At 44.5% G+C, this 27,523-nt stretch overlaps 1 protein-coding gene across 2 annotated transcripts in view; it reads left to right on the forward strand.

Moving 5' to 3' along the window:
- The window catches only part of cdh17 (cadherin 17, LI cadherin (liver-intestine)), a 162,707-nt gene that overhangs the window by 76,675 nt on the left and 58,509 nt on the right, over window positions 1–27,523 (forward strand). For both annotated transcript variants that reach the window (XM_085992656.1, XM_085992657.1), the window contains 2 exons: window positions 15,976–16,113; window positions 20,611–20,761. In XM_085992656.1, the coding sequence (XP_085848782.1) occupies window positions 15,976–16,113; window positions 20,611–20,761 (289 nt within the window). The remainder of the gene's footprint in view (window positions 1–15,975; window positions 16,114–20,610; window positions 20,762–27,523) is intronic.

The raw sequence follows: 27,523 nt of genomic DNA on the forward strand, positions 1-27,523 counted from the left end.
CCCTAGCAAGGCTTTTCATTTTCACCCCTCCCAGATGACCTTCGTGAAGCTCATTGAGCACTCTCTCCCTTAACTTGGGTGGAATTACCACTCGGGATCCACACATCAAGGTCCCCTGGCATACTGACAGCTGTTCTCTTCTGGATGAGAATGCTGGCAACAGTGAGTCGCCATGTGCTGGCCATCCCTTCACCGTCAAATCATATACCCGAGACAGTGTCGGGTCATTTCGGGTCTCCTTCTCTATACCAGCGTTAGTTACTGGCAAGCACTCAATTATAGTCAAATGAAATATTTCGACAGGATCCACTGCTGTTGCTTCCTCCGCAGTAGGCAGTGGCAGGCGTGATAGCCCATCAGCGTTTCCATGCTGTTTCGTGCCCTTATACTCGATTTCATATTGGTGCGCCCCTAGAAAAAGGGACCATCTTTGTAGCCATTGCGCAGTCATCACCGGAACGCCCTTCTTTGGATTAAAGATGGAGACAAGTGGTTGGTGGTCAGTCAGCAAGGTGAACTTCTGCCCGTGCAGATAGTGATTGAACTTTTTCACTCCCCACACTAGACTGAGGGCCTCCCTGTCAATCTGGGCGTAGTTACGCTCGGCTGAGGTTAGTGATCGTGACGCAAAGGCTATTGGCCTCTCTGAGCCGTCCGAGAATTTGTGCGACAGCACCGCTCCAATGCCGTAGGGTGACGCATCACATGCCAACCGAATTGGTAATGCCGGGTTGTAATGGGCCAATACCTCTTTCGATGTGATTCGTGTTTTGCTCTTCTGGAAAGCTCATCTACATTCGTCACTCCACTTCCATGGCACCCCAGTTTGCAGCAGGGTTTATATACAGGTGTGGTCACTGCCGGTACTACAGTATACAGGAGCTGTAAAAAGTAGTTCTCCCCTTAAAGGTACATACATTACAGTGCATGAAGGAGGGTTTCAGATTCGTAGGACGTTGAGAACAGTTCTGGGTTAGAGGGAAGCTGTTCAGATGGTACGGACTTCACCTGAACCGGAGGGGTAACAATGTGCTTGCAGAAAGGGTAAATAAGGCAGTGGGGTGGATTTAAGCTATTATGGCAGAGGGAGGGGAAAGCAGAACAGACTTTGGTTAAGAATAATTAGGAAAGAGGGCATAAGGATATTAAAGGATAACCTGAATTGTGCTGATATGAATGCAAGGAGTTTTAGGAATAAAATAAGTGAGAAGTGTTGGTATATAGGGAGGGAATAGATAGAAGAGTAACTGAAACCTGGTTGAAATCAAATGATGAATGAGGAGATAACTGGCAGAGTTTTTTGGGGGAGAAATTCATTATAGCCAATGCTTTTCAACTTTTAAAACATTCAGGTTTGCGCTCCAGGAAGGAAGTGGAGCACTAAGTCAAATGTTTCACCTTCTTCCTGGAGTGTAACAGGCAGCAGGCGGGGTGGTAGGTGTGCAGCGCTGTACAATGGGCCATGCAGCGCTGCCGCGTTGGAAGGCTCCTTCCCTCTCTTAAAGGGAAGGGCCATCGCTGCAGGCTCTGCAAGGTAAAAACTTACCTGGTCCCCGACGGCAGCCACGATCCGGCCCGATCAGCCCGATGCACTGCAGCAGAGTGCCAGGCTGATTGATTGCTGGAGAAGAAAAATGAAAAAAAACCCCAGAAAAAGCATTTGAGATTTTTTTACACTTACCTCGGCCACCTCTCCTTTAAGTATCGCCCCCCCCCCGAAGTGCCCGGCCTCCTGATGAACGCCTCCTGCAGCTGCCGGAGGCGATAACGGGAGGCGCTATGGTGCCCAATTTCTAGCCCTTTCTGTCTTCGGAAGGACCGTGAAGGTAAGGCAGAAAGTGGGGTGGCATTCGTTGTTAGAGAGGGACTAGTTACAATGGAGTTAGCTGCTGGAATGGTACTGAGTCTCTTTGGATAAAATTAATGGACAGGAGAGGGAAAAAGTTAGTAATAGGAATATGCTGCAGCCCACCAAATAATCAAAGAGAGGCAAATGCTTTTTTGTGAGATATGATAATACAGATGAGTGCCAAATATTAATCCTGGGAGAATACATAGAAATAGTAAAATTGGAAGAGATACTGGAAGGAAAAGATGTGGAAGGAATATTTTCAAAGGGGTGTTTGAGAAGCAAAATTAATGTATTCCTAAAATAGATCAAGGAGAAAATAAACAAATAAGATCAGTTTGGCTTACTGACAAAGTTGTGAAAGGCATGAGGGAGGAAGAGAAAGTACACAAAATGTTTAAATGTTCAGGAAAGGAACAGGATGGGGAGATCTATAAAGATAAGTTGAGGAATGCCAAGAAACTGATAAGGGCTGCAAAGAGGAATCACGAGGAAAATATAGTTCAAAACATAAAGGAGAACAATAAAGCATTCTTCAAGTATGTCAGGAGTAAACAAAGGGTGCAAAGCGGGATTGGCACGCTACAAAATGACAATAGGGAAGTGGTGTCTGAAAATAGATAAATTACTGAAGTATTTAACTGTTATGTTTCGACAGCCTTCACAAAAGAAATGGGGAGAGAAATACCAGAAATTGAGGGTATAGGTTAGAGGTGAATGTAGACTAAAATGTTTTAAAATCACAAAAGACAACATATTGGGAAATTTCAAGAAGGAACTAATCAGGTTCTTGTCAAAAAATGAGATTCAGGGTTATTAGAAGTATGCCAAGGGAATACTGTGGTAAGTGGGCTAGATGGACTGAAGGTCTTCTCCTTCCTGAAACTGTTACTATAGGGGGAATTTTAAATCTTGGGTGAGAAGCCGACGGGACGTGTGGGCTGCTCGCTTGGGAGTCTCTGTGGGAGACCCGACTGATATTATTTGCTGGGCTTCATTTACATCCCACTGGCCAGTAGGCCGCCTGAACAGATATAAAGCGGCAGTTGGAAGGCTGCCGGCAGACAAAGATCGGACGATCTGTAGACAGCCCACCATCACTCTGTTAAGTTGCAGAGAGGGCGAGTTCAGTAGGATCTCGCGGGTGAGAAAGGGATGGAAGCCCAGGGCAGCAGAGGCCCAGACTTTCCTTGTGGATCATGGAGAAGCTCTCCTGCTTCTTCTGGCACCACAACGATAAATTTAAAACAGACCTTTTCGGGCCTCGAAAGGCTTTACTGACCGGGGTGCCCACCGCAGCTGCCCGCTCAGTATGCCATTAAAATGTTATCAGGGTACGTCATAGGATCCCAATTAGCAGATATTAATGAGACTCCCAATTGAGACAGGCGGGCACATCAGCCACTGGCAAAACAGCAGGGTTAAACCTGCTGCAGGATTGGAGTGGAACGGCAAATAGAGGCGCTTGATTATAATTCCTGGTTTGCACCAGGTGGAGGATGTTAAAATTCTCCCTATGTTAGTTACATTTTTTCCTTAATTAACGCAATTAAAACTGATGATCTAGTAATTTATATCATTGCTGTGAGTGGAACGTTGCAAGAGCGCAAATTGGCTGCTGCGTTTCCTAGAGTACAACAGGGACTACGATTCAAAAGTACTTAATTGGTTGTGAAGCACTTTGGGATGTCCTAAGGTCATGAAAGGCGCTATGTAAATGTAAATTCTTTATTTTCTCTCTTCTTCACAAAGTCAGTGATTAATACGGGGATGGTCTTCTAGATAGAGTAGTGGAGGCAAAAACTCGAGTTGTTCAAGAGGCGGATACTGTGATGTGAGGAAATGTAGGTTATTACACTGTGAGGGTAGGCTGCGGGCTGAATGGGTTTCTGCATCTGTACTTAACTTTATGATCTCTGTGAACAATAAGATAAAGGTCAAGTGTCAGCTGCTAACTACTTTTAGATTGAAACACCAAATTGTTTAATCTCATGTAAACAGATTTTGAAATTCTGGAAAGGGGTGAAAAGTGAGATATAAAGATATAAAGCTGTGAAAAAGCATTAGAGACACAACAGGTAAGTAAAACAGCTTCAAAACTGAGTGAATGGGAGAGTTAGGCAGAAAACTGGGAAGTCAGCCAGTAAATGAAAAGATGAAATTCAGTATTCATGCCAAAAGGATGAACAGTGCCCAGGAAGGAGATATTAGGATAAATTCACCAACTCAGCACTCCCAACAGAGAGCTGTGTTCAAAGGGATTGTGGGTTGGAAATAGGGTAGATTGTCCGACCACTACATTAGGATAAAATGGGCCCCGACAACATCCCGGCTGTCTAACTGAAGTCTTGAGCTCCAGAACTAGCCGCGCCTCTAGCCAAACTGTTCCAGTACAGCTACAACACTGGCATCTACCCGACAAAGTGGAAAATTGCTCAGGTATGTCCTGTCCAACTGGCTTTTCAAATGTAAAATTTAGCGCATGCGCAAAACTTTGAATGGGCCGCACATCCTGTGCATCCTGCGCATCAGCCAAACAAAATTAGGGGAAACATTGGTCCTGTTCACAAAAAGCAGCACAAATCCAATCCAGCCAATTGCTGCCCCATCAGTCAACTCTCAATCATCAGCAAAGTGATGGAAGGTGTCGTTGACAGTGCTATCAAGCAGCACTTACTTATCAATAGCCTGCTCACCGATGCTCAGTTTGCGTTCTGCCAGCACCACTCAGCTCCAGACCTCATTACAACCTTGGCCCAAACATGGACAAAAGAGCTGAATTTCAGAGGTGAGGTCAGAGTGACTGCCCTTAACATCAAGGCAGTATTTGACTGAGTGTGGCATCAATGAGCCCTCGTACAATTGAAGTCATTGGGAATCAGGGGAAAATTCTTCATTGACTGGAATCACACCTAGTGCAAAGGAAGATGGTTGTGGTTGTTGGAGGCCAATCATCTCAGCCCCAGGAGATCACTGCAGGAGTTCCTCAGGGCAGTGTCCTAAGCCCAACCATCTTCAGCTGCTTCATCAATGACCTTCCCTCCATCGTAAGGTCAGAAGTGAGGATATTCGCTGATGATTGCACAGTGTTCAGTTCCATTCACCACTCCTCAGATAATGAAGCAGCCCAGGCCCGGTTGCAGCAAGACCAGGACAACATTCAGGCTTGGGCTGATAAGTAGCAAGTTACATTCGCGCCACACAAGTGCCAGGCAATGACCATCGCCAACAAGAGAAAGTCTAACTACCTCCCCTTGACTTTCAATGGCATTACCATCATCAAATCCCCCACCATTAACATCCTGGGGAATCACCATTGGCTAGAAACTTAACTGGACCAGCCACACAAATACTGTGGCTACAAGAGCAGGTCAGAGGCTGGGTATTCTGTGGCGCGTGACTCACCTCCAACTCCCCAAAGCCTTTCTGCCATCTACAAGGTACAAGCCAGGAGTGTGATGGAATACTCTCCACTTGCCTGGATGAGTGCAGCTCCAACAACACTCAAGAAGCTCAAGGACAAAGCAGCCTGCTTGATTGTCACCCCATCCACCACCTTAAACATTCACTCCCTCCACCGCCAGCGTACCGTGGCTGCAGTGTGTACCATCTACAAGATGCACTGCAGCAACTCGCCAAGGCTCCTTCGGCAGCACCTCCCAAACACATGACCTCTTCCACCTAGAAGGACAAGAGCAGCAGGTGCATGGGAACACCACCACCTCCAAGTTCCCCTCTGTGGTGATTATTCTTGTTTTATAAGAAGCATTGTAATTGGTTGCCTGTTTTCCTGCCTTGAGATATATGCTGTAAACTTATTGGTTAGTTGATTCCATGTGACCTGTGGTGGCCATCTTAAATTCAGTTCTCTACAGCTTGGTTGAGACTGGGTGCTTAACATGTACTGCTGGTTTTTTAAGGTTAATAAAGCCTAGCTTTTGAAAGGCAAGCTACTCTTAATTTCAATTTATTAACCTTTTGCTATAATGGAACGATATCTTCGACCGGAACGATTTAATGCTGACCCTAATTCTGCAGGAGTGGATGATCAATGGAAACATTGGTATCGTACATTTAAAAACTTTTTGGGCGTGTTGGATCAGCAATCTCTGAATAAGTTGGATATACTAATCAACTACATTGCTCTGGATGTGTATAAGTATATTTTGGACTGTGAAACTTATGAATTGGCTATTGCTACGTTGGAAAAAAAATTTGTTAAACCCAAAAATGAGGTATTTGCACATCACCTTTTATCTGCCCGTAGGCAGCAGGCGGGAGAATCCTTGGATGCTTATTTATAAGCACTCCGGCGCCTTGGTGCTAACTGTAATTATAAGGCCGTGTCTGCAGAAGAACATAAGGAAGAGTCGGTACGGGATGCATTTATTAATGGATTACTGTCTAGATCAATTCGTCAGCGGATATTAGAAAATAAGACCTTGGATCTTAAGAGTGCTTTTGAGCAAGCCTCTACATTGGATTTGGCTCAGAGAAGTTCGGATTCTTATGCTCTTTTTGATCGGCCTGCGACCGTGGTTTCGGCAGTTCCGGATGAAAGGGAGTCACGTGGATTTAATAGGAGTGGTTTACCAGATTCCGAAACAGTTTCTACTTCGGCAGCTGTTGCCTCTAGGATTCAGAAGTGTTATTTTTGCGGGAACACCCGGCACCCCCGTCTGAAGTGCCCTGCCCGGGAGGCTGTGTGTAGTAAATGCGGCAAGGGAGGTCATTATGCACGTGTTTGCAAATCGGTTGCCTCCTCTGCGGCCATTCAGCCTTTAGATAGGGGGCCAGAAATTCCAGAACGGGGCTTGCAGCGCGTGCAAGCCCCGTATTTGCACTTACCCCGCGCTCCTGCCGATCAGCTCCAGGGACGCCTGCACTTCCAGAAACTGAAGCAAGAATCCCGGGCAGCGTATGATGTCACGCCGCCCAGGAGCGCAGCCAGCGCGGACCCAGGAGCGTGCAGTGTAAGTGAGACACGCCCCTTGAGGTCTCAGTTTCACTGGACACGCCCCCAATGTTTCTGTCAAGCTGCTTTGCTTTTTTACATGCAAAGCAGCAGTTTAAATAGGTTTTTGGAAGTTTTTTGAAGATTTTGGTAACTTTTATAAACTTTTTAAAATGTTTACATTATTTTGAGTAATCTGAAGTAGTTTTAAAGAGAATTAAAGCAATTTAAAGACTTTTAAAAGCCCTAAAAGAATTTTTTAAATTCCATTTATTTATTTAGCAATGTCGTCGTCATACGTGTCTTCACACTGTTCCCTTTGGGGAACCGTATGAAGTGGTGGAAGGATTTATGGCCGTGATTAACGCTTATTCCGTGACCGTAACCATCTTTGAACCAGCCATTAGGGCGGTTAGTCCTATGGCGGGAGGGTTTTACGGGCTCCCACAAGCTATACAAGGAGGGGGGGCCACCCACACCCACGGACGCAAATATCCCACTGGATGTCAACCCAGAATTTAGAGCCGGAGCTCCGACTCCACTTGCCGGGACTGTCTGGAGCGGGGTTCGAAACCCTACCCTGATCTGGCCCAGCGGCAGGGATCCTACCGCTATGACAAAGGCCCAATCCGATTAGCAACGTGAAATGGCAGCATAGGGCTCCAGTCACGGGGAGGGAAAAGGCGCAGGAAACGTATGGGTGTCACCTTTTGTGCGGAGTGGGCCTTTTGCGTAGCAGTAAGCATCCCCGCCGCTGGGCCAGAAGGAGTAGGGTTTTGAACCCCACTCCAGACAGTCCCGGCAAGTGGAGTCGGAGCTCCAACTTTAAATTCTGGGTGGACATCCAGCGGGATACTTGCGTCCGTGGGTGTTGGTGGCCGCCCCCCCCCCCCTCAGATGGGTTGTGGGAGCCCGTAAAACCCTCCCGCCATAGGACTAACCACCCTAATGGCTGGTTCAAAGATGGTTACGGTCACGGGATGAGCGTTAATCACGGCCATAAATCCTTCCACCACTTCATACAGTTCCCCAAAGGGAACAGTGTGAGGATACGTCCGATGATGACCTCTTGCGCAATGCACCTCCTTGGACCCTCAGTCGCAGGTGCGAGGGGGCAAGTGGTGCAAGTGTTAAATTTTTTATTTTATTGACATGTAAAATGTTGGCCCAATAATTCCCTTCCAAATGCGCTAGTACGGTTGGGGTACTTACGCATCTGGCCGGATGAAATGCCGGTTTTCAGCATGCACAGTGCATGTGGGGAAAACCGGCATTTCCTGTCCTCTGAACGAAGGGGTTCAGAGGCAGAACGCGTGCGACTGCACATGCAGCGCGTGCGCAGTATAATTCGCCGCTTTCATTAATGCTTTCAGTGAGGTCCAGTCATTACAACTTACACATGAAAAAAGCATGGGTACAGTTGCTACAGAGGCTGCGGAGGAAGATATTTCTTATCGTGGAGCTTCTGAAAGTATGTATGTCTGTATATATTCCTTTGCGTGTTATGTATATATTCCTTTACTTATGTGTATGAATGTATTATTTAATTATGACTTTCAGAGAAAGTAACTTATTGGAAAATCATAATTAAAAACATACATTCATAGTAAAGGAATATAAAACATACATACATATACGTAAAGGAATATATGTGGACATACATACATAACTCATTCTCACATTCCATTCACACAGCCACAATTGCTCCTTCTACCTACCGTTCTGAAAACCCTTTAAAAAAAAAAAAAAATTTAAACTTTAAAACTTACTTAAAATTTCTTAAAATAACTTCCCTCCCTTTCCCAAACAAAAATATTGCATTTCAAAAGCTCCACGATAAAATATATCTTCCTCCGCAGCCAATGAACCACTTTACACTTGCTTTTTTTCAGTGTAAGTTCTGAGGACTTACCCTCACGGATTTCATGAATGAAATCCACGAAGTTCACTGCGCAAGCGCTGCCTGTGCAGTCGCACGCGCTCGAGGTCTGGAAATGCCGGCGTTCCCCGCATGCGCTGTTCCTGCTGAACGCCGGCATTTCCAACAGCCAGAAGCGTGAGTACCCCAAGCGCACTCACGCTTCTGGCCTGGAATTTCTGGCCCAGGGTGTTTATTGCATCAGTTTCTGCCGCCTTTTCCCATGGCCTAAACAAAGCTATAGTTATGGCCCAAGTTAATGGGTTAGAAGTGAAGGCCCTTATAGATACGGGCAGTACTGAGAGCTTTATAAGTCTTCAGTTTGTGAGGGAGAAGCGTTTGAAAATTTTGCCTGCTTCCTATCAGGTGTGTATGGCTCAGACGACTCTCACCTCACAAGTAGCTGGTTGTTGCCTTGTGAAATTAATTCTCCTAGGTAATACGTATACTGATATACGCTTATCCGTTCTGCCTAATCTCTGTGCGGACATTTTGATTGGTCATGATGTGCTTCAATTACATGAGTCTCTCAGTCTTTCTTTCGGAGGAACTAAGCCACCTTTGTCTATTTGTGGATTAACTTCTTTATTCATTTCTCCATTATCACTTTTTTCCAATTTGATGCCGGACTGTAAGCCAATTGCTACCAAGTCAAGAAGGTATAGCAGTCAGGATAAAGAATTTATTAATTCTGAAGTGCAACGTCTTTTATCGGAAGGAATCATTGAACCTAGTTTTTCGCCCTGGCGGGCACAGGTAGTTGTCACCACTAATGAGAGACATAAGAAGCGAATGGTGATAGACTACTCTCAAACTATTAACAGGTATACTCAATTAGATGCGTACCCCCTGCCTAAGATTGATGAGCTTATCAATAAAGTATCTCAATATAAGGTTTTTAGCACTATTGACCTAAAGAGTGCTTATCATCAGATTCCTATCGCTAAGAGGGACAAACCATATATGGCCTTTGAAGCTGGCGGAAAGCTGTACCAGTTTTGCCGAGTACCATTCGGTGTTACTAATGGTGTCGCCTGTTTTCAACGGGCAATGGATGCTTTTATAAGTGATAACTCTCTCTCTGACACCTTCTCATATTTAGATGACATCACGGTGTGTGGCAAATCAAGGGTGGAGCACGATTTTAATCTAGAAAGATTCCTTCAAGTTGCGGAAAAAGTTGGCTTAACTTTCAATAAAGAGAAGTGTATCTTTTCAACCACCGAGGTAAATTTACTGGGGTATATTATCTCGGGAAACAAGATTAAACCAGATCCAGAACGGCTGCGACCACTGATTGAGTTACCTTGCCCTACTAATTCTAAGGCCTTGCAACGAGTTGTTGGACTGTTTTCTTATTATTCTAATTGGATTGCAAATTTCTCACAGAAGATCCGGCCCCTTATTCGGGTTACGACATATCCTCTATCATGGGAGGCCAGGATGTGTTTTGATAATCTTAAAAAGGATATCCTTGGAGCAGTTGTGCATTCTATTGATGAGCAGGTTCCCTTTGTGATTGAGACGGACGCTTCCGATTTTGCAATTGGGACTACCCTGAACCAAAATGGAAGACCTGTGGCCTTTTTCTCACGTACTCTGAGCAATAGCGAGCAGAGACATTCATCAATAGAGAAAGAGGCGTACGCAATAGTAGAAGCACTGCGTAAATGGAGACATTATTTATCTGGGCGACATTTTACGTTAGTAACCGACCAAAAATCTGTGTCCTTCATGTTTGATGTCAAACATTTCAGAAAGATTAAGAATGATAAAATAATGAGGTGGAAGATTGAGTTGGCATGCTATCATTTTGATATAGTCTATCGTCCGGGGAAGGACAATGTTGCCGCTGATGCGCTGTCAAGGGCTTATTGTTCTGTGCTTCACGGAGATACGCTTATTAATCTTCATAATGCTTTGTGCCACCCTGGTGTTACGAGGATGATACACTTTGTACACAGTAAGAATTTGCCCTTTTCAGTTGAAGACGTCAAGCTCTTCAACTATCCACGGAGATCCTCTACGGGATATTCGGTACCTTCATGGCTTACTATGCAGGGACCTGTGCTGCTCCGACGCCATGTTAGACTGTCAAAGTATGATCCTTTAGTGGAGGAGGTGGAGCTATTGGAGGCAAATTCCCAATATGCTCATATTCGATTCCAAGATGGGAAAGAAAGTATGGTTTCAGTTAAAGACTTAGCTCCTTGTGGTGGCCAGCCCTCTCCTGAGGACATTAACAATAGCCATAATTCAGATAATGTTGATGTCGTCACAGATACTACGAACATTTCCAATCCTATTGCAGACACTTACAATTCTCTCAGTCTGCCCCCGATGGATGTTCATGACCCTCCCAGTCTACCTTCTAATGGGACTTCCAATCTGGAAACCGTTGATAATCGGGATATTGATAGTCTCCCTGCAGAAGATATTTCTGTGTCTCCTGGTGTGGGAGGGCAAGGAACTCCACCAAGGCTAAGAAGGTCGACACGAACAAGATATCCGGTCGACCGATTAAAAATGGACTTTTAAAATAATTAATAATTTAATAGTAAAATTTTAAAATTGTTGAAGGCATTATACATGTATTGCTCTAGTTATAAATAACTAATTGTAAACTGAAAAGGCTACCTAGGTTGAAGTATATTTTAAAAGGAGGGGTGAATGTGGTGATTATTCTTGTTTTATAAGAAGCATTGTAATTGGTTGCCTGTTTTCCTGCCTTGAGATATATGCTGTAAACTTATTGGTTAGTTGATTCCATGTGACCTGTGGTGGCCATCTTAAATTCAGTTCTCTACAGCTTGGTTGAGACGGGGTGCTTAACATGTACTGCTGGTTTTTTAAGGTTAATAAAGCCTAGCTTTTGAAAGGCAAGCTACTCTTTATTTCACCCTCCAAGTCACACACCATCCTGACTTGGAAATATATCGTTGTTCCTTCGTCGTCACTGGGTCAAAATCCTGGAACTCTCTACCTAAGAGCACTGTGGGAGTACCTTCACCACACAGATGACATCAGTTCAAGAAGGCAGCTCACCACCACCTTCTCAAGGGAAATTGGGGATGGGCAATAAATGCTGACCTTGCCAGCGACTCCCACATCACATCAATGAATAAAAAAAGATGCAGTGACATGATTTAGCAATGTACCAAATGTGATAGAATTATAAAACAGTTCATAACCATTGTTTCTTTTGGGCCGGATTTTCCGATCGAAGGCTTCCTAGGGACGAATGTCTCCGATCGGAAAAAATCTACGAACTTACCTGCTGGCTCCGTAGGTCCCGAGACTTCTGATCCTGGGCCCCTGCTCTACGAAATGCGCAGAGGCCGAGGTATCCGAGAGGTGTAGGCGGTTTGCAAGCGTCCCTGGGATCAGGTGGGCCATGGGGAACCAATCAAAGAAGGTCTCTCCACATAGATCTGTCAAAAGTATGAATGGGAATCACTTAAAAAACAGTTAAACATTAAATACATTTTTTTAAATCACGTATTTAAAATTAATTAAAATTAGATTAAATTAAATATTTTAAACAAATTAAATTTTTTGAAAAAAATAATTAAAGTTTTTTACGGGGCTAAAAATAAACTTACTTTTTTAAAAAGTATTTCTAAATTATAAAAGAGTGAAAAAAAATTATTTTTTAATTTTTACACTCGTTTGCTGGTAAAAGCAGGCCTTATGTTAGGCCTGCTTTTACCAGGCGTAAGATTTTTAAAGGTTTTCAGCGGGCGGAAGTTGTGCAGAAAGCGGAACTCTCCACCCGCAGAGGTACTTTTCCCGGGCAGGCGGATGATCTGTCAAGAGAATTCTTGACAGATCGGAAGTGCCGGGTTTTAGCGCACGTGCTTTTCTTGTACGCACCCGTGGGGGTCGGAAAATCCGGCTCAATGTGGAGTTATCCATAGTAACTTGGGACGGAATTTTACCGGCGCTCAGAGTGCGAGTTCGGAGGCGGGTCCGCTGTCAAAATCAACAAGATTGACAGCGGGTCAGTATTCTGCTGTCAACCCACCTCTGTGTCAGTTTCTCTCAAGTGTTGGGTCTGTCACTCCTGAACAGACTTGACACCAAGCGGTAGCTCAGCCAATTTAGATAGTTAAAAGTTTGTTCAAAGGTAGTTAAGCAGGATTTTACCATGTACTTACCATTTAACCAGCTTTTCCATGAGTTTCCCAGTGCACGGGGATCACTTTAGGTAAGTAGGTCGGGTGTTGTGTCAGCATGGAATGATTTACTAACCTGACAGCTGCAAATGTTCTATGAAAGCTCCCATTTCATAGGTCTTCACTTTCCAAGGTTAGAAGCTGTTGCTTATTGCATTTGTAAGACAGATTGAGATTTATGCAGCTAGCAAGTGTTTGGAGCAAACTCTTTATCCAGTGTCACCTCATTGGAACAACCTCTCTCACCATTGACAGATCGCTTCTGTCATCTCAACCTCACGTGCCATCTATTCCATCAGCATCGTGCCCTTGAAAAAATCTCACCTTGGTCCTCAGAATCCCATTACAATCAGCCCCAACACCAGCATCACTGGGCACACCAGCAGCACCAACATCCACACCAACCTCCTCCGCAATCAACTGATGCTGCACAGGACACAGGGCATCATCACCCGTGTACATTGCTGCCTGGGATGCCAGCGATGGCCTCACCATGTTCAGATTGACTTCACTTAACATTATACACCCTGGATGCCACATGATGCGCCAGGTTGGCACCACCCCACACCAACACCATAAAGCATTCCTGCACTGCCCAAGCCATTCCTTTCACACTCATCACCATTGCCGGGGGTACTGTTATTTCTCACCATTCACTGCAACTCACTAAGCCACTTCCAAATATGCACACAAATCTGTCCAAGAACACAAAGTGTTGAAAATGTATGACAATTAACAGAAACTTTTCATGAACATTGCATAAAACACCCACGTGCCTACTCTTGTGAGTTGTTAGTTGGTATGATTGGACAAGGATGAGGGTGAGTGTGTGGCGTGGCTAGTGAGATGGGGATGTGATGATGTAGATAGAGAGAGAGGGATGGGTGGAGGTGCAAGGTAAGTTGGTGTGAGTAAGGATGTGCAGGATTAGGGTAGGGAAGGCAGAGTGATGGGGATGTGATGAGTGGCACAGCAGGATGAGGTTGAGTGTGGCTTTGCAGTAACATTTCGTGATCTACTGAGATCATTGAATGGTTTGCGCTACTGCAGCCTGGTCCTCCTGACCACATCCCTGCTTGTGCCCTCCTGTACAATGTGCAACCAGGCTGCATTGATCTCCTGGGGAGGACTCGTCCACCCATGGGAAGGGAAGAGAACCTCCCTGCATGCTGTGACTCCCTCCATAAGCATATGGAGGGAGTCATGGGAGAGCCTGGGTTCAGCCGTGCGCCTCTGTGTAATGCTTGTCAGTGTTTGCAGCACTTCAATGCTGTAGAACACTGACAGCTCAATTGTCAAAATGAATTTGTACATGGCCCCTTTAAGGAAACCAGCTGATGACACGTCATCAAATGACATCATCAGACCCGCTTCCATTTAATTGGCCGGGAACCTCGTAGGGCGGGCTTAACAAGCTCCATCAATGAAAAATTCTTCTCACAGAGCGGGATGGAACCGGGAGCGGGGTCGTTGTCCGCCCCCTACCTCGGCCGCACTTAGCCCGCCTTGGTAGGAAAAATTGCGGCCTTGATGTCCAAAGTAGTTAGTCACTATCTATTATAAGGACTTGTAAATGAAATACAGCTCAAAATAGCAATTTAATAATTATCACAAAAAATGCAAATCTGTAGCTTTTCTGATGCTGACAGTGTTATAAATAATGCAATTTTTGGATCATTTATACTTAAAGATTGTGAGGATAGGTGGAATCCTGACTTTCTTTGTCTTTTCTCAGCTAACCTGATCCTGACTCTCACTATAAAACAAACATCAAGCCTTAATTTTCTGTGTTTTGTACTAGTAATAATTACTTTGTTGCAATCTCCTAGGTAATAAATCCATGCAACTATAAAAACAGACCCCAACAAAATGCTTTTTGTTGGTTCTGTAAAGATTATTACATAAATGTTATTGCTACACGTTAAGGATTGCATTCCTGATGCAACAAGTGACTCGAAGGTGATGGGCACTTGTATAATCTGGCCTGACATAGCCAGACCTCTACTCCCATTTGCAAAATAGAAACTACTGTGCTGATCATCAGAAGAGGCAACGATTGACATAAGGAGGAAACAGATGCAGGACAAGCCCTCTTATGTGATGTATTATTGATCTTAGTGCACACTAACACAAGCAGAGGTAGACTTTGACTTTGTGCGACAGTGTAAAACGGGTGATAGCGAATCAACAGCCCGTTTGACATCACCCCAATTTTTATAATATAAAACAGGCTGTCGATTTACACTATCGCACAGTCAAAATCTACCTCACAGTGGGATAGTTACATCATTTAATTGTAGGAGATGTGTAGATTTTTAAATTAGATGGGTAATTGCTAATTTCCAGTAAAGCAGGCAACTATTTGTGATGAAGATGAATGCTTTACAGAAACTTTGTGGGTAAATTGGGACTTTCCCCATTTTTGTGGAGCTATTATACATTTCACAACTGGATCAACAGCTTTTCACCAGCAAATAAGTGCCATTTTATCTGCATTCAAAGTGTGAAAGGAAAATTACTATTATTGGCTGGTTTTATGGTGTTCCTGCTAAGTAATTTCCCACCGTGGGTTTCCTCCGGGTGCTCCGGTTTCCTCCCACAGTCCAAAGATGTGCGGGTTAGGTTGATTGGCTATGATAAATTGACCCTTAGTGTTAGGGGGATTAAATACGTGGGGTTACGGGGATAGGGTGGGATATGTGTTGGTGTAGGGGTTACGGGGATCGGGTGGGATATGTGTCGGTGCAGGCTCGATGGGCCGGAATGGCCTCTATCTGCACTGTGGGATTTCTGTGATTCTGTGATTACAACAGTGACTCCACTTCAAAAAGTACTTAATTGGCTGTAAGGTGCTTTGAGAAGTCCGGTGGTCGTGAAAGGCGCTATATAAATGCAAGTCTTTCTTTTTCTTTCTTTAATTCATGTTTCATGAAGTTGTCTGCCAATAAACCATCTTGATTGGTAGCTGTTAAAATTTATACATAAAAATATAGGGTTAATTATTCCTTTTCCATCAAGAAGGAAAATATGGGCAATAATTCCCTAATCCTTATGGCTCTGCATTATTTCTTTAATTTAGGTGCAGTGGAATGAACCCAGTGCAACATTTGAACTCAAGCCAAAGGACAAGATGCATTATCCCAAGTTTCCATTTGCAATCAAAGCTAATGGTAGCATTGAAGTGACAGAACCACTGGACAGAGAGAAGATTAGTGAGGTAAGTTCCTGAGTACACAGGTTACAAAACATACTTTCCTCAAAGGATGGTACTAAGATCTTAAAAGGGATGGCGGAGTAGAGCAAGCTAGATGTGCAGATATACAGGACATTAAAGGTGGCAGCATAAGTAGATAAGGCTGTAAAAATTACAACCGGAATCGTTGGTTTTGCATCTGCAGACATAGGGGGTAATTTCACATTCATGGCATGGGTGGTAATCTGGCGGAGAGCATTGCCTGGCAATTGTAGAATCTGCCCGATTTTTATAACATTGATTTCAATGTGTAGTTTTGGATGCTCCATTATAGGAAAGATATAAAAGTACTGGAAGAAGTGGAATCATTTTGATTGGGGCATCTGGCTGTTACAAAAGTGGCATTGTCCTGAAAGACAGATCCATCATCCACGCCATCTTCTGCCAGCACTTTCTACACATGTTCAGAGATCTTTGAGGGAGCAGACAGCTTGGCTGAAATGAATTTGTTGAAGCTCTGCATTACGGCTTTCTCAACCTGATTAACCAACATGGTGAATCAGGACAAAACAAACTAATGTAGATTGGAGCCGCAAGTCTCCAGAGCCCCAGTGAGAGTATTCATTATGGAAACTATGCCTGCTCTTAGAATCTCAACCAAGGGCCCTTCACTAAAGAGGGGCCTAGAGTGGACACTTTCTCTGTGGTAGGCTGCAACTTGCTTATTCAGTCATGCAGCACTGCTGAGGTGTGGCTTGTGGACTTCTCCATAAACTTTGTAGGCAGCTTGGCACATTCTCAGACGACTGTATAAAATGCTGATGCTGAGTTAGCGAACTGTATTTGTTGGCAAGCCCTGTGAGCACCAAATCCTTGGGCTCAGTAAGTAAAGGAGGACAAAGGGATTAATTAAAAGGGGGAAAATAGAGTATGAGAGTAAGCTTTCAGGGAACATAAAAACTGACTGTAAAAGCTTTTATAGATATGGGAAGAGAAAAAGATTGGTGAAGTCAAGCGTAGGTCCCTTGCAGTCAGAATCAGGGGCATTTATAATGGGGAACAAAGAAATGGCAGACCAATTAATTACATACTTTGGTTCTGTCTTCACAAAGGAGGACACAAATAACCTCCCAGAGATGTCGGGGAACATAGGGTCTAATGAAAGGGAGGAACAGAAAGAAATCAGTATTTGTAGGGAAATGGTGTTAGGGAAATTGATGGGATTGAAGACCGATAAATCCCCAGGGCCTGATAATCTACATCCTAGGAAGTGGCCCTAGAAATAGTAGATGCATTGCTGGTCATCTTCCAAAATTCGATAGACTCTGGAACAGTTCCCATGGATTGGAGGGTAGCTAATGTTGCCCCACTATTCAAAAAAGGTGGCAGAGAGAAAATGGGGAATTATAGACTGGTAAGCCTGACATCGGTAGTGGGGAAAATGCTAGAGTCCATTATAAAAGATGTAATAGCAGAGCACTTGGAAAACAGTGACAGGATCGGATAAAGTCAACATGGATTTACAAAAGGTAAATCGTGCTTGACTAATCTACTGGAATTTTTTGAGGATGTAACTGGTAGAATAGATAAGGGAGAACCAGTGGATGTGGTGTATTTGGACTTTCAGAAGGCTTTCGATAAGGTCCTGCATAAGAGATTAGCGTGTAAAGTTAAGGCACATGGGATTGGGGGCAAGGTACTGACTTGGATAGAGAACTGGTTGGCAGACAGGAGGCAAAGAGTTGGAATAAACAGGTCTTTTTCTGAGTGGCAGGCAGTGACTAGTGGGGTACCGCAGGGATCGGTCCTAGGACCCCAGCTATTCACAATATATATAAATGATCTAGACGAGGGAACTAGATGTAATATCTCCAAGTTTGCAGACGACACAAAGCTGGGTGGGCGTGTGTGCTGTGAGGAGGATGCCGAGAAACTCCAGTATGATTTGGACAGGTTGGGTGATTGGGCAGAAGCATGGCAGATGCAGTATAATATGGATAAATGCGAGGTTATCCACTTTGGTGGCAAAAACAGGAAGGCAGATTATTATCTGAATGGCAATAGATTGGGAGAAGGGGAAATGCAACAAGACCTGGGTGTCCTTGTGCACCAGTCGCTGAAGGTAAGCATGCAGGTGCAGCAGGCGGTTAAGAAGGCAAATGGTATGTTGGCCTTCGTAGCGAGCGGGTTCGAGTACAAGAACAAGGATATCTTGCTGCAGTTGTACAGGGCCTTGGTGAGACCACACCTTGAGTATTGTGTGCAGTTTTGGTCGCCTTATCTGAGGAAGGATGTTCTTGCCATGGAGGGAGTGCAGCGAAGATTCACCAGCCTGATACCTGGGATGGCAGGAATGATGTATGAGGAGAGATTGGAGCGATTGGGCTTATACTCGCTGGAGTTTAGAAGAATGAGAGGGGATCTCATTGAAACTTATAAAATTCTAACAGGACTGGACAGACTGGATGAAGGAAGGATGTTCCCGATGGCTGGGGAGTCCAGAACCAGGGGTCACAATCTAAGGATAAGGGGTAAGCCATTTAGGACAGAGATGAGGAGGAATTTCTTCACCCAGAGAGCGGTGAACCTGTGGAATTCTCTACCACAGAAGGCAGTAGAGGCCAATTCATTAAATATATTGAAGAAGGAGTTAGATATATTTCTTAAGGCTAAAGGGATCAAGGGGTATGGGGAGAAAGCAGGGACAGGGTACTGAATTTGGATGATCAGCCATGATCTCATTGAATGGTGGAGCAGGCTCGAGGGGCCGAATGGCCTACTCCTGCTCCTATCTTCTATGTTTCTATGTAAAGGAGCTTCCAGTCAACAGGTTTATACTCCTGAAATGCAACCTCCACTTGCTCATTTACCCTTGTGATCAGTGCTTCAGCTGGTACTCCCCAAATTCACGGGAGCTGATTTTACGAATGCATGCTACTGGCAGGTGAAGCTGTGTGTCATAGCGCGCATTCATAAAATTGGCCCTACTATCTGTATCATCAGAGTGCTACTGCCTGCCACTGTAGCAGTGAGTGATGCAGGTGTTGTGAGATGCTGCTTTAGAGTGGATATTGGCCTCTGTCGTCAACTCCTCTTCGCCATTTATAGGATCATAGGAACATATTTTGGAATGCAGACAGTTAGACGCAGCGTTCGCCATCGTAAGCCTTGTAAAAGGCCCTGCAAGTTCGGGGTTTCCGCATGCGCGAAAACCCGGAACTTGCGATCTGTCAAGGTTCGCCTTGACAGATCGTAAGGGTTAATATAAAGGTTAAATTAAAAAAATTTAAATAAAAAATCATCCACAAGCATTTAAAATTAGTTTATGTAAATTTTGGCCCATATTAAAATGTTTTTCAAAAAATTAAAATTTTATTGTAAGTGCTTCATTAATGGGACTTTTAATTAAATTTGATAATAGGAACATTTATTTTTATTACAGTTATGTAAATTATTTAAGTAATTGGGGATTCCTCATATGCTAATGGGGATTCCATTCTTAAATGGAATCCCTATAAGCGTATGAGGAATCTTCCTTTCTGATAGAAGGACATGGCCTACGCGATCCCAGGGACGATTCGGAACCACCTGCGTCCCTGGGATCCGTGGGCCTTTGCGCAGGCGTACGCCTGCAGGCCCAGGACGTGATGTCTCTGAAGCCCGGGAGCCAGCTGGCAGTTTCGGATATTTTTCGGGTCGATGGCGTACTCTGGAGGTATGCCTCCGACCGCAAATTCCGGCCCAGTGTGTTAACTTTCAGCTCTAGCTGAGTGAGTGAATAGTGAGATAAAGAATTAATGGCAAATATGGTAGCAACCATGAGCTTGGGGGAGGTCTCCTTTCTCAACCTCTCCCACTCCATCAAACTCCTCTCCTCATTCGCAAGAAAAGAGTTTTTGAAATACAGTAATTGCTTTTTGATATAGTGATTGCTTTGTCCTCCTTTTTTATAATCCACTATTCATGTATTATGCAGCGGTGTAGCCACAGTATTTGTAAGTGATGTAGTAACATTAGCTAATCTACATGATATGACTATTCTATCTTCACAGAAATCACAGAAACCCCACAGTGCAGATAGAGGCCATTTCGGTCCATCGAGCCTGCACCGACACATATCCCACCCGATCCCCGTAACCCCCTACACCAACACATGTCCCACCCTATCCCCACGTATTTAATCCCCCTAACACTAAGGGTCAATTTATCATAGCCAATCAACCTAACCGCACATCTTTGGACTGTGGGAGGAAACCGGAGCACCCGGAGGAAACCCACGCAAACACAGGGAGAATGTGCAAACTCCACACAGACGGTCACCTGAGGCCGGATTTGAACCCGGGTCCCTGGCGCTGTGAGGCAACAGTGCTAACCACTATGCCACCGTGCTGAGTACTTATAAGAGGAAAGTTTATTGTGATATGTACAAAGTTATATTTGCTGGTGCAGAAGATGTGCAATTTCCCATCTACTGGTTAATATCACTCACTATCCAGTATATTATTTTTAATGTGTGTTTAGTATATACTGTTGGCGTATGCTCTGGATGAACACAAAGAGATGCTGGACAAACCGTTGGAAATTGTGGTCATCGTAACGGATATCAATGACAACCATCCAGTTTGTAAAGATGAAGTGACATTGATTGAGGTGCAAGAAAATGAAAGTGCAGGTGAGCATAATCTCATCATAAAATGTGAGGTATAATGTTCTTTACGTAAAAAGACATGGGATACTTTTAACCATATACAGACAAGCCCACTTCAATAAATAACTGATAAAATGATAAACCATTTGAGAGAATAAAATCTCCATGCAGAGATTCCTTTTCTATCTTTTCCAATGAGCGCTGCCCCTGTTAAATGAATAAAATGTTTAAATGAATGAATCTGGATTTAATTTACGTTAGTGATGTGCTGTCTTGCTAAAGCCGATGTGTTAAGCCCTTTTTACCAATCGTGTTAAGCTCTTTTTACAAGTGGTTTTGTCCAGGTGTGAAAATTGGTTAGTAACCAATTTAGTGACGTTTCAGAGTCTATTTCACCTCATCAGGTGCTAGGGCTCAAGCCCATTTGGCAATCAATGTGACAAGTGCTTTTGTTTAGGTGTGAAAAGTGCCTCATCAGGTGCTAATGCTCAAACTTTGCCATGCTTATAACTTACTCATGTTTTAACGATCCATTTTTAAAAGCTTCTTTAAGTATTTTTTCAAGATTTTTTAAGTTATTTTTTTTAAAGATGTGTTATGCTGCAAATAACATAAATACACTTTAGTACAACAGCATATCTCTCTCTTTCAGTTAGGTACAGGAGCCAACCAGATGTGGTTAAAACAATAACTTTCATTGAAGTGAAGATACACTATAAATATTGAATAAGACTAGAAAATTGTAATTTTCTCAGGAAACCAGTTCTAGTTCCTTTTGTGCTTCCTGTATGGCTAGAGGTAGAAAAATTCAGACCTTGAGGGTGGAAATACAGGGGGAGGGGAATGGGGCTGGACCCAGCAATGCTCTGTCTCCACCCCAAAGATCACTTAAAGGAAATTATCACAGAGGATAGGGAGAGGCAGGAGGAAGTTCTGTCTGCTCCGTGGAAATATAGAGTAAAAAGTAGGTGGTGCTAGTGGGATGGAAACATCTACCAAATTTCCCACCCCTCTCGCCTCCTCTGCCCCAAACAAACTGGATGTGACAAAATACCTCCGTCCAGATCACTGAAATGATGTAAGTAGGGGTCCACATGGGTGTTCCAGGCTTGGGTCATGGACTGGACATTCAGGAGATAAAAGGCAGTCAATCAAAATCCTCTTTCCTTCCTTCCTTTGGATGGGAGGTCATGGGTGGTATGGCTTGGTGTGGTGAGGACAAGATCTATCAAAAGCTGCAGACTGCATTTGGAGTGGGGGGTTGCCGGGAAGATGTGGCCCTCAGTCGCTCCCTTCCCATTTCCTCCTCCAATCGCTCGTGCTTCCCCCACCCCCTTTTATCCCCTACCCCTTCACTTTCCCACCAATTCTCCTTCCTAACATCTCCTCACTCCTAGCACTACTCTGACCTCTACCTCTTTACATGGCCCAGTTGCACCTGTATACTCCCCTTGCCCTTGATCCACTGTTATTCACCTCACCTCTACCTATCCATCCACTCTTCCCCACTCCCACTCACTCCCTTCAAGGGTGGGTGCTGAGCTGCTAGAAGCTCCCACACCCTCAATCAGTTTCCCTTCTCCCCTTCCCCTACCCGTCCTATAAAAAGAAACCAAACTAGAATGATGAAAAAAAGCTGCCTATATTCCTTGCTATGCATTTGCGTCTTTCCCTCTCCCTCTCTCTGATAGGTGTTAGAAATTAGAATCTATGGGGATAATTTTAACCTAATCTACCTAACTGACAGGATGGGGTTGAGCACCAATTTTACCTCTGTCCTATTTTACTCTCCGTTGATTTCAATGGGTGGGGTGTAAAATGGGCGAACAATTTGATCACGCTAATTTCTTGCTGGGCGGGTTAGCTTAAAATTACCCCCTTTATCTCACAGGTGTATGCAATTACCAATCATCTTTTCTGTCAACAAAACACAGGTGAGGAAATTAGTTGGATGCAAATTTTAACTGATATTTTTTGAAAATTAAAGTAACATTAAATGAAGGCAGTGCACGCTTGCATGCTCTCACTTTTTTCTCTATTATATAGAATTGCATAGAATGTATAGCACAGAAACAGGCCATTCGGCACAACTGGTCCATGCTGGTGTTTATGCTCCACAGGAGCCTCCTCCTATGCTACTTCACCTAACCCTAGCAACATATCCTTCTATTCCTTTCTCCCTCATGTGTTTATCTAGCTTCCTCTTAAATGCATCTATTCTATTCACCTCAACTACTCCTTGTGGAAGTGAGTTCCACATTCTAACCACTCTCTGGGCAAAGAAGCTTCTCCTGTATTCCCTATTGAATTCATTAGTGACTATCTTATGTCTATGGCCCTTAGGTTTGGTCTCCCCATAAGTGGAAGCATCTTCTCTACATCTACCCTATCAATACCTTTCATAATCGTAAAGGCCTCTAACAGGTCACCCCTCAGCCTTCTCTTTTCTAGAGAAAAGAGACGCAGTCTGTTAAATTTTCCTGATAGGTATAACCTTTCAGTTCTGGTATCATCCTTCTACAGGAAACTTTGGTTTATCCGGAGGTTAACTGTCCGGAATGCTCGAGCCACTGGCAAAAATCAGGAGCCGTTTCGTTAGGTTTTTTTTCTTTTCGTTAGGTTTTTTTTTCACCAGTCAGGCTGTGTAAGGTCTCGCTGAAGCTGTTGCTAAGCTACAGAGACGCTTGCAAGGTACGGCCGACTGTTTAGAAGCTGTTGGGTTTGTTGCCAGATACGGAACTCAAAACCTCCGTATGTTTCAACATCAGCGCTGGTTTGTCCGGCAGTTTTGATGGGACAGCAACAGCTCGGTCCCGTCGGTGCCGGATAGCACAAAGTTTCCTGTAATTCTTTTTTGCACCTTCTCCAGTGACTCTATATCCTTTTTTAAATAGAGACCATAACTGTGCACAGTAATCCAAGTGTGGTCTAACCAAGGTTCTATACAAGTTTAACATAACTTCTCTGCTTTTGAATTCTATCCATTTATAAATAAACCCAAGTGCATTGTTCGCTATTTTTAGGGCATTATTTACCTGTGTCACTGCTTTTAATGATTTGTGTATCTGTACTCCTAGATCCCTTTGCTCCTCTACCCCAGTTATATTCTTATTTTCCAAGGAATATGTGGCCTCCTTATTCTTCCGACCAAAATGCACCACTTATATATATATTGAAATTAATTTGCCATTTACATGCCTATTCTATAAGTTTATTAACATCTTCTTGGATTTTGTCACTGTCTTTCTCAGTATTAACTATACCCTCCAATTTGGTGTCTTTCATTCTTTCACTCTTCCGCACCCTTTCCGATTTGTCTGTGTTTCAGCTTAATACACTTTTAAAGTTTATAGAGCACAAAACAAAAGCTACAGGAGGTGTGTAATTAGAAGAGTGACAATTTTTCTCTCACACACTCTGATCTTTTTAAGCACTCAATATAAATTTTACCTCAGTAAAGCTTTTCAAATTTATCCTCTTGTTTTTGAAGCAAAGCCACTGGGAAGAAAATGCTAAGAGTGAATGTAAAATATCCCACAAGTTGAACAATGCTGATGTATCCTCGAAAAATAAATTAACTCACAGAGTCACAGCTGTTGGCAAATATATCAGGCTTTTGGGAGAAAAATGTAATGCAGGCAACGCAGCAGCCCATTTGCAAAAACCAGCTCCCACAAACAGCAATGTGATAATGACCAGATAATCTGTTTTAGTGATGTTGGTTGAGGGATAAATATTGGCCAGGACACCAGGGATAACTCCCCTTTTCTTCGAAATAGTCCGCTGTCAAAATAGCAAAGACTAAGAGCGGGTAGGAAACCCGCTGTCAACCTGCCTCCACGTGAGTCTCCCAGGTCTCGGGTCTGTCTGCGCAGAACTGACCCAACACCAAGCGGCGGGGAGACAATTGAGATAATTAAATGGCTTGCTAACCTTGCAATTATATGTGCTCCCCTACGGGTTACCCGCTGCTCGGGGAACAGGCCAGCTCGTGAGTTGAGTCTGCTTTGATGTATCTGATAAGCTGACAGCTGCAGAAGTGGTATAAAGGATGCCATGTTGCAGGTGTTCAGTTTCAGAGTTCAGAAACTGTTGGTTACTGCATTTATAAGACATATATAGGGGGCGATTTTGCCAGCCCTGGGGAGATGGGTATGGTGGCAGGACTGCCGGGAAAATGGCAGAATTTGGGCCCAACCCACCTCCATGCCATCTTCCTAGGAGGCGGGTAGCTGAACTGCGCCGGGACCCGTCTCCTTGGAGGCGGGAGGAGATTAAAGCCTATTAACTACCTGTTAACAGGCAGAAAATAGGATTATCCCCCTTTTGCCCTCGCAAGAGCGGGCTTCCCGAAGACTCCAAAACCCACCAGGTCAGCAAGGCGAGTACTGGGTCTGCGGGGGTCGGGGGGTGCAAAAGTGTGGTGTGAAGGTAAGTGATGGGTGCAAGAGTGTAGAGGTGAGTATCTGAGGTAAGTGCAAAGTGTTAGAAAGGTAAGTACACTTTTACTTTCTTCCTGCAACAACCATCTCATTTCTGTCAAAGAAAGAATTTTGATGAGGCCTTGAATTCAAGACCTCATCAAACTACAGAGAATGTCACTGATTGACAGCTTCACAGAGCTGTCAAACGATGACAATTCATCTATCAAACATACGTTGACGTTCTCTGCAACCAGCTTTCCCTTAACTGGCCTGCTAAGCCCGCTGGGCGGGCTTAACAAGGTCAATCAAGGGAAAATAGCATGGGTTGGCCACAAATTGATGGAGGCGGAACAGCGACCCGCCAAGCAGCAGTCCCGCCTCCAACGCACCCCCATTAACAAAATCGCCCCCATAGAGATTTCTTTAGCTTGCAAGTGTTGAGAGCCAACTGTATAATCAGTGCCACCTCATTGGAACAACCTCTCTCACCACTGACAGATCGCTTCTGTCATCTCACTTGCAGCTGCCATCTATTGCAGCAACATTGGTGCACTTGGAAAAATCAAACGTTGGTCCTCTGAATCCTTCCACAATCAGCTCCAACACCAACATCATCAGGCACACAAGCATCATCAACAACATCACCAACCTTCTCCGCCATCACCTGATGCTGCACAGGACACAAGGCATCAGCCCCTGACAACATTGTTGCGATGGCATCACCATGGCCAGATTTACTTCACTTAACGCTGTAAACCCTGACTGCCACATGATGCGTCAGGTTGACACTATCCCACACCAGCACCATAAAGTGTCCCTTTAATGCCCAAGCCATTCCATTCACACTCATCACTATAGTGGGGGGGAGGGGGGGGGAAGTTATGTCTCAACATTCACTGAACTCAGTAAGACACTTTGCAAGATGCGTACAGATCTGTCCAATAAGGTGAAATGTTGAAAATATAGATTTCACTGTATGATAACACATTACCAGAAACTTCACATGATCATTGGCTAAACCTCTCAAGTGCCTACCCTGTGTGTTGTTAGTTGGTATGCTTGCAGTAGGATGAGGGTGAGTGTGAGGGGTGGCTAGTGAGATGAGGAAGTGGTAATGTAGATAGAGATGGGTGGAGGTGCAATCTAAGTTGGTGTAAAGATGTGCAGGAGGAGGGTATGGAAGGCAGAGTGATGGGGATGCGATGAGTGGCACAGCAGGGTGAATTAGAGTGTAGCATTGCAGTAACGTTTCGTGATCTACTGAGATCATTGAAAGGTTGGTGCCACTGCAGCCTGGCACTCCTGACGACAACCCTGCTTGTGTCCTGCTGTGCAATGTGCAACCAGGCTGTGTTGATCTGCTGGGAGGGTCTCTTTCACCCATGGGAAGGTAAAAGAATCTCCCTGCGTGCTGTGACTCCCTCCATAAGCATATGGAGGGAGTCATGCGTGAGCCTGGGTGCAGACATGTACCTTTGTGCAGTGCTTGTCAGTGTTTACAGCACCTCAATGCTGCAGAACACTGATAGCACAACTGTCAATATGAATGTGGCCGTGGCCCCTTTAAGGAAACTGGCTGATGGTGCGTCATCAAATGATGTCATCAGACCCGCTTCTTGTTAATTGGCCAGGAACCATATAGGGTGGGCTTAACAAGGCCAATCCATGGAAAATCTTTTTGAGAGAGCGGCTGCAGATGGGAGTGGGACTGGAACCCGCCAGCCAGCTCTCCCGCCGCCATCCCGCCTCCACAGGGAAAATCCAGCCCAAGGTGTGGGTGAATCTGTGACAGGTAAAGTATGGCACTTTTAACATTCAAAACTCCTATCACAGTTTCTTCTCTTTTTAGGCAGTCCCTCGGAACCGAGGATGACTTGCTTCCACATTAAAAATGAGTTCTCAGGTGACTGATAAGTCCAATGCGGGACCTACAGTCTCTGTCACAGGTGGGGCAGACGGTGGTTGAAGGGGCGTGTGGGTGGGGTGCTTGGGTTGATGTGCGCTCCTTGCGCTGCCTGCGCTTGGCTTCCGCTTGCTCCCAGCAAAGAGACTCGAGGTGTTCAGCGCCTTCCCGGATGCTTCTCCTCCACTTTGTGTGGTCTTGGGCCAGGGATTCCCAGGTGTCGATGGGGATGTTATACTTTTTCAAGGAGGCTTTGAGGGTGTCCTTGAAGCGTTTCATCTGCCCACCTGGGGCTCTCTTGCCATGCCGGAGCTCCGAGTAGAGCGCTTGTTTTGGGAGACTCGTATCGGGCATGCGGACAATGTGACCCGTCCCTCAGAGCTGATTGAGCGTGGTCAAAGCTTCGATGCTGGGGATGTTGGCCTGAGCAAGAACACTGACGTTGGTGCGCCTATCCTG

The sequence above is a fragment of the Somniosus microcephalus genome, chromosome 7 (assembly GCF_052327205.1).
Source record: "Somniosus microcephalus isolate GS21.2 chromosome 7, FLI_Smic_1.0, whole genome shotgun sequence".
NCBI lineage: Eukaryota > Metazoa > Chordata > Chondrichthyes > Squaliformes > Somniosidae > Somniosus > Somniosus microcephalus.